This window comes from Manis pentadactyla, chromosome 13 (genome assembly GCF_030020395.1).
Source record: "Manis pentadactyla isolate mManPen7 chromosome 13, mManPen7.hap1, whole genome shotgun sequence".
Classification (NCBI taxonomy): domain Eukaryota; kingdom Metazoa; phylum Chordata; class Mammalia; order Pholidota; family Manidae; genus Manis; species Manis pentadactyla.
Genome location: NC_080031.1, coordinates 23077878 through 23085499, shown reverse-complemented (window position 1 = coordinate 23085499; position 7622 = coordinate 23077878). Strand labels below are relative to the sequence as shown.

The 7622-nt window shown below is 39.2% G+C and overlaps 1 protein-coding gene across 1 annotated transcript; it reads left to right on the top strand.

Moving 5' to 3' along the window:
- The first annotated feature begins 6473 nt into the window (after positions 1–6473).
- On the top strand, positions 6474–7415 carry LOC118933718 (olfactory receptor 4C46-like). The gene has a single exon (XM_036928358.2). It carries the CDS (start codon positions 6477–6479, stop codon positions 7413–7415), a length of 939 nt encoding a protein of 312 aa, XP_036784253.2. The 5' UTR covers positions 6474–6476.
- The last annotated feature ends 207 nt before the right edge of the window (positions 7416–7622 follow it).

Here is a 7622-nt window from a genome sequence, read left to right as displayed (position 1 = left end):
TACTGAGGCTCTTTTTGTGGCCTACTGTGTGGTCTGTTCTGGAGAATGTTCCATGTGCACTTGAGAAGAATGTGTATCCTGTTTCTTTTTGATGTAGAGTTCTGTAGATGTCTATTAGGTCTATCTGTTCTAGTGTGTTGTTCAGTGGCTCTGTGTCCTTACTTATTTTCTGTCTGTTGGATCTGTTCTTTGGAGTGAGTGGTGTGTTGAAGTCTCCCAGAATGAATGCATTGCATTCTATTTCCTTTTTCAATTCTCTTAGTGTTTGTTTCACATATGTTGGTGCTCCTGTATTGGGTGCATATATATTCATAATGGTTATATCCTCTTGTTGTACTGAGCCCTTTATCATTATGTTTCTTTTGTTACTTTCTTTATTTTGAAGTCTATTTTGTCTGATACTAGTATTGCAACACCTGCTTTTTTCTCTCTGTTGTTTGCATGAAATATCTTTTTCCATCCCTTGACTTTAAGTCTGTGCATGTTTTTGGGTTTGAGGTGAGTCTCTTTTAAGCAGCATATGGATGGGTCTTGCTTGCTTTTTTATCCATTCTATTACTCTGTGTCTTTTGATTGGTGCATTCAGTCCATTTACATTTAGGGTGATTATTGAAAGGTATGTACTTATTGCCATTGCAGGTTTTAAGTTTGTGGTTACCATAGGTTCAAGGTTAGCTTCTTTACTATCTTACTGTGTAACTTAACTCGCTTATTGAGCTATTGTAAACACGGTGTGATGATACTTTCTTCCTCTCCCTTCTTATTCCTCCTCCTCCATTCTTCATATATTGAGTATTTTGTTCTGTGCTCTTTTTAGGAGTGCTCCCATCTAGAGCAGTCCCTGTAAGATGCCCTGTAGAGGTGGTTTGTGGGAGGCAAACTCCCTCATCTTTTGCTTGTCTGGGAATTGTTTAATCCCTCCTTCATATTTAAATGATAATCGTGCTGGATACAGTAGTGTTGGTTCGAGGACCTTCTGTTTTATTGCATTAAGTATATCATGCCATTCTCTTCTGGCCTGTAGGGTTTCTGTTGAGAAGTCTGATCATAGCCTGATGGGTTTTCCTTTGTAGGTGACCTTTTTTTTTCTCTCTGGATGCCTTTAATACTCTTTACTTGTCTTTGATCTTTGCCATTTTAATTATTATGTGTCTTGGTGTTGCCCTCCTTGGATTCCTTGTCATGGGAGTTCTGTGTTCCTCTGTGGTCTGAGAGGCCATTTCCTCCCCTAGTTTGGGGAAGTTTTCAGCAATTATTTCCTCAAAGACACTTTCTTTCCCTTTTTCTCTCTCTTCTTCTTCTGGTACCCCTATAATGCGGATATTGTACCTTTTGGATTGGTCACACAGTTCTCTTGATATTGTTTCATTCCTGGAGATCCTTTTATCTCTCTCTGCATCAGCTTCTCTGTGTTCCTCTTCTCTGTTTTCTAGTCCATTAATGGTCTCTTGCATCTCATACATTCTGCTTTGAAGTTCTTCCAGAACTTGTTTTATATCTGTATTCTCCCTCCTTAGTTCTTGCATATTTTTCTACAAGTCCATCAGCATGGTTATGACTTTTGTTTTGAATTCTTTTTCAGGAAGATTGTTTAAATCTATCTCCCAAGATTCCTTCTCAGGGGAAGATGTAGAAGATGTCAAAGATGTCTGAGTTAGTCTTGTCTGGATCAAATTTTTTTGCCTTTTCATGTTGATAGGTACAGTGGTGTGCTATTGACTCATCTGTCAGGTGGGGGAGCCAAGACTCTTTCCACTTGCTTCTGGCCTTTCTTTACTGGGACAACTGCGACCCCTAGTGGCTTGTGTTGGGCAATTGCGTGTAGACTGGGTCTCTATCTTGCCAGGCCAGTATGGAGGAAGGTCCCTTGCTGTGAGCATGGCCAGCCTCAGGCTTCTGCTCTGCTATGGCGGGGCCCCGGTGGGGTAATAGACGGGGACTGTTTGACTGTTTACCTCTGTGAGGGGTCTCAGAGCTGTTGCCAGGGAATTAGTGTGCCCAGAGTTCCCTGGAATTTCCAGCTGCTGGACTGTGACCTGGGATGCTTCCATCCAGTATTGCGGTCCCTGTCCCTTTAAGACTTTCAAAAAGCACTCGCTTTTCTTTGTCCCAGGGGCACTGGCTGCAGGACCTGCTCACAGGTCTTACTGTTCTGCTTCTGTAGTTTCCAGCACCCCACGCATGCACTGTGTGTCTGCTCTCTGGTGCAGATGGCTAGGGCTGGGTGATTAGAAGTCCTGGGCTCCCTCTCCCTCCCTGCTCTGACTCCTCTCCTCCTGCTGGGAGCTGGGGTGAGGGAACTCGGGTCCCGCCGGGCTGCGGCTTCTATCTTACCCCTTTCACCAGGCGCTGGGTTCTCACAGGTGTGGATGTAGTCTGGCTGTTGTCCTGTGTCTTTTGGTCTCTCTTTTAGGGATAGTTGTATTTGTTGTATTTTCAAAGATATATATGTTTTGGGAGGAGATTCCCACTGTCCTACTCACGCCGCCTTCTTGGCTCCGCCCCCCTGTGCCAGGACAATTTTGTCCACCTGCCGTTGCTCCTGAGCAGCAAGCTCTGGGATATCTTGGCCCTTTATGCACCCCCTCACTGCTGGGAAGTCTTTCAAGTGCCCACTGTTCTTTTGCCCCAGCGAGGCTGGTTGTGCATACCTGTTCTACACAAATGACTGGAATCTCAGTCTCTCCCAGTATTCCACCAGTCTTTGTTTCCCAACTCCTCTGATCTCCAGAGCACCATGTAATGTGCACTCATGCTCCTTGAGCAGATCTCCAGGGCTGGGTGTTCAGCAGTCCTGGGCTCCTATTCCTTCCCTGCTTTGTTTCTCTTCCTACCACCTGTAGGCTGGGGTTGGGAGTGAGGGCTTAGATCCCGCCAGATCATGGCTCTGCTACCTTACCTTTTTCTGGGAGGTCTTCTCTTTTCCCCAGGTGTAGACAATCTGTTCTGCAGTCCTCTGGTCGCTCTTTCAGGATTAGTGTATTTTCCGTCTGTTCATGTTCTATGTAGTTTTTGGAGGAGGTTTCTGCCTCACTTCTCACACTGCTGTCTTTTTTCTATCTCCCTCAATACAAATTTATATTTAACAAGTTTTGTATATAATTTATGCCTTTAAATTATATGTAAATATATATAATGCCTATGTAATTATATAGATAAGATATATATGTAATGGAAGACATGTATCTAGAATATTTAATGAATGCTTACAACTTAGTAAAAGGAAACCCAGAACTGCTATTTTTAAATTGTGGGTAAAGGACATTAAGAGAAACTTCTGAAACTTATTTTTAAAAAGATTCACAACTGGGCAAGAATAACATGAAAAAGTGCCCAACATCAGTAGTCACAGGGAAAAGCAAACTAAAACTACAGTAATTCTGACAAATACCTTGTAGAAATTCTAAAAGGGAAATAACTAACAGTACTAAGGAACAAGAATGTAGAACAATTCTCATGTTTGAAATTAGAACTCTTGTGTTTTGACATCTTTCCCCATTTTTAACGATGTCTGCTTTTCCATACTGACTATACCATGGGTCCCAAAGATAACTTAGTTTCTGTTTACTTGCATAACACTCTGATGGATGTGAAAAACAGCTTTTGGCATCAAGATCTTCAAAATTTCAGCTGCCCCCATCACGGGACCCCTCACTGGAAGTGTGCCACCTGCTATTCACATGACTGTCAGCTTTCTTAAAAGCTCAGGTTTAGACAGAGAAAGGGGACTTACAGAAGTTTAGGTTCCAAGTGCAGGGAACACAATTCCCCATTCAGATTAAAAAATGGAAGTTTATCAAACATGTGTCTCCAAAATATCCGTTTCTAAGACAAAGTCTTTCCATCAGAGGAGATAATTAATTCCTGGGAGGGAAAGTAGCAGCTACTAGACAAGGTCCTTAATGAAAACCTCCTTAAATACCCATTAAGTGCAAGGTGAAATGATTTTTGTTGACCACATCTGCAAAGCAAGATTCATCACGGTTGAAATGACCCATCTGAATGTGTCTCCTCCGCACTTTCTTCCTCTTGCCTATGGGAAAACAGCCATCCATAGAAGATCATTTATCTATAGTGTTTCAAATACATCCATTCTAAACTCAATGCCAGGTTTTCCATGAAAATATTCTGAGACTATAGGCTAGATGAAACATATGCCTAACAACTGTTGATATTGAATAATTTGAGCAGTTTATTTCTGAGTATGTCATATCTTTCATATTGAAAGTGACTTATTTGAAGAAGAGGTTAGTCTGAAGATGTTTGTGAACAACCCTGAATGTCTTTAAGTTCATCTAAGTCTACAAGGTAAGTTTTTTAATGGGGCAGATGAATCTCAAAGATTTTTACTTTTTATATATATATATTCATATATATTATATATATATTCATATATATAGTATATATATTCATATATATATAATATTATGTTTCAACACTTTTAAAATATGGTAATAGCACATTTCATGCTCACCTTAATTCTTCAAGAGATAGTTTGGAAATATGATTAACCTAATTGAGAGATAAAGAATTTGAGACACAGAGATTAAGTAACTTGGAGAACTTGGTGATACTAGACACCATTCTTTTGCCCAAATGAGGCATCTGCTTTAATACATTCAAGACTAATAACGAGACTGAGAACAAAATAGAAATACATTTCACACACAGAAAAGACATATATATGAATATCAAATGACACAAATAATCAATTGTTTAGTCTGAGCATGAACATAGAGCACCCTTTCTAGGATCAAGTGCTTTGCAAAATATGCGTCTCTGTGGCTTCTTTAAAAGTAATATTGGAGATGAATCTTCCTGAACTTGTGACATGGTTAAATGTATCTCTGTATCATTGCTCAAAATGTCAGTTCTTCCTGTCTGCTAGGTGCATACACAATCATAATAATAGATGAAAGTGTGGAGAATAAGTTCATATATATCTTTCCTTTATTAATTCTTATATAACCTGTCAGGTAGATATTTTATTTTCATTTTATAGGTGAGGAAAGAAGTTTTAAGGGTGTCATGAAATGCACTCCTGGAAAAAGAAGTTACAAGTGGAAAAGGCAGTTTCCAGTAAACCAATACACAACCACTATGGTTGTCATTTTCAGCATCTTGCAGAGGAGTCCAGGCCATGAAGGACAACTGGAGAAGGGGGAAATGGGGCTGAGAGAGAGGCCAAGATAAAAGTGACCTTCAATGAAAACAGCAGCACATGTTTATTAATGTTTGGGGATTCTAATGTGTGTATGTGTGTGTGTGTGTGTCTGTGTGTGTCTGTGCATCTTGTAGAAATTACTTCATGTACACTTGTCTCTGAAATGGTAGTAAGGTAATAATAATTATTATGGTCATATCAAAAGGAGATCACTAGTTCAACATTGTTCATTATAACATAACAGTGGAGAACATAGATTAAGAATTAGGAGGAAAAAAATGTTAACAAGTATAATCTGATCTAATCTTGGCTCTGCCTTTTATTACCTGCTTGATCTTGAGAAGGACACTTAACTGTTCTATGTCTTTATTTCCCACTCTTTAAAAGAAGAATAAAAATGATAGCAGTAATCATTTCTCAGGTTTGTAGTGAGAATTCAATAACCAAATGTCTGCAAAACTAATTAAAGTTCAGTAAGTTTTCAGTATGATTTGGTTAATGTTGTCATTATTATTATTATTATTAACATAGTCTCTGAGATTGTTTTCACATTTGCCAAATGGATAAATCATACCAATTTACATGGCTACCATGCCGTGCACATCACCATCTATTAACAACAGTATATTTATCAGATTTTAAAATCAGATTTAGACTGCAAGCATTATAAATTCTTCACAGTAGCTTGTGTATCTTTCCATGTAATCCCTATTACCAATACATTGTTAGACTTCATGTGGATTATAGTCTGACACTAGGTTTTCTGTCCCTGATTTCCATCCTTTTATTGAAATTCAGCCCAGTTCATCCAAAACACACAAAGATCTTTAGGAGAGTTATATCCAAGATTCCCCCTTCCTCAGATTCCTTTTACTCTTTCCATTCATATTTTTAATTCCCTTCCATGGTTCCCCATTTCCAAGAAATACATGGAAAAACACTTAGCTCTGCATTCATAGCATTTAGATCAATATTCTACCCTCCTTTTCTTATTTAACAGCCAGATTACATGCAACGTACTCCTTCAAGTTAGGCTCTTAGGCATCTCTGATGAGTAAGTGTTCACAAATGATCCACTGCTTCTGTGTTCACAAAAGATCCTCATGTTCATACTCTTAACAGGGCCTTTACTGAGGAGATAATTTAAGTAGTATTCAGGAACTCGGAACCTACTTATGATCTTAAAAAACCTCATAAGAATTCACTTTTCAATAGAATCTATGTAGTAATTATGTTAGATAGAGAAGCTTAATAAACTCAAGGTTGTGTTAATAAGCAGTGATTTTTTTTTCAGGTAACATAATTAACAAATATGAAATACATGGAGAATAAAAACAATGTGACAGAGTTTGTTTTATTGGGGCTCACAGAGAATCCAAAGATGCAGAGAATCATATTTGTTGTGTTTTTTCTCATCTACATCATTTCTATGGTAGGAAATGTACTCATCTTGGTCACCATCACTGCCAGCTCATTATTGGAAACCCCCATGTACTTCTTCCTGGCCTATCTCTCCTTTATTGATGCCTGCTATTCCTGTGTAAATACCCCCAAGCTGATTGTAGATTCACTCCATGAAAAGAAGACCATCCTTTTCAATGGGTGCATGACCCAGATCTTCGGAGAACATTTCTTTGGAGGTGCTGATGTCATCCTGCTGACTGTGATGGCCTATGACCGCTATGTGGCCATCTGCAAGCCCTTGCACTATACAACCATCATGAATCGGCAGGTGTGTGGCCTGCTAGTGGGAGTGGTGTGGGTGGGAGCCTTTCTTCATGCAACCATACAGATCCTCTTCATCTTCCGATTACCCTTCTGTGGCCCTAACGTCATAGATCACTTCATGTGTGATCTGATTCCTTTGCTCAATCTTGCCTGCACTGATACCCACACTCTAGGGCTCTTTGTTGCTGCCAATAGTGGCTTTCTCTGTGTGTTAAACTTCCTCCTCTTGATGGGCTCTTATGTGGTCATTCTGCGCTCTCTACGGAACCATAGCTTGGAGGCAAGGCAAAAAGCCCTCTCCACCTGTGTCTCCCACGTCACAGCTGTGGTCTTATTTTTTGTTCCCTGCATATTTGTGTACCTGAGACCTACAGCTACCTTATCAATTGATAAAGCAGTTTCTGTTTTCTACACTATGATAACCCCTATGTTAAACCCATTAATCTATACCTTGAGAAATATGCAGATGAAAGATGCCATTAAAAAACTATGTAGCAGGAAATCTATTTCAGCTGACAAATAAATGTTCCTGAAGACCCATATTGATTCAATTGAGGCAAAGGACAGAAGAAGATTTTGGACGATCTCAGCAAGAAATACTTATGGAATAAAGAAAATTGAAACTGCTATAAATCAGAGATTTTGTATTGAAAGGAACAGAAATGAATGCAAGCAATGGAATAAAAACCTAATGTAAGACAAATCTTTACATATTTGGAACATTCTACCA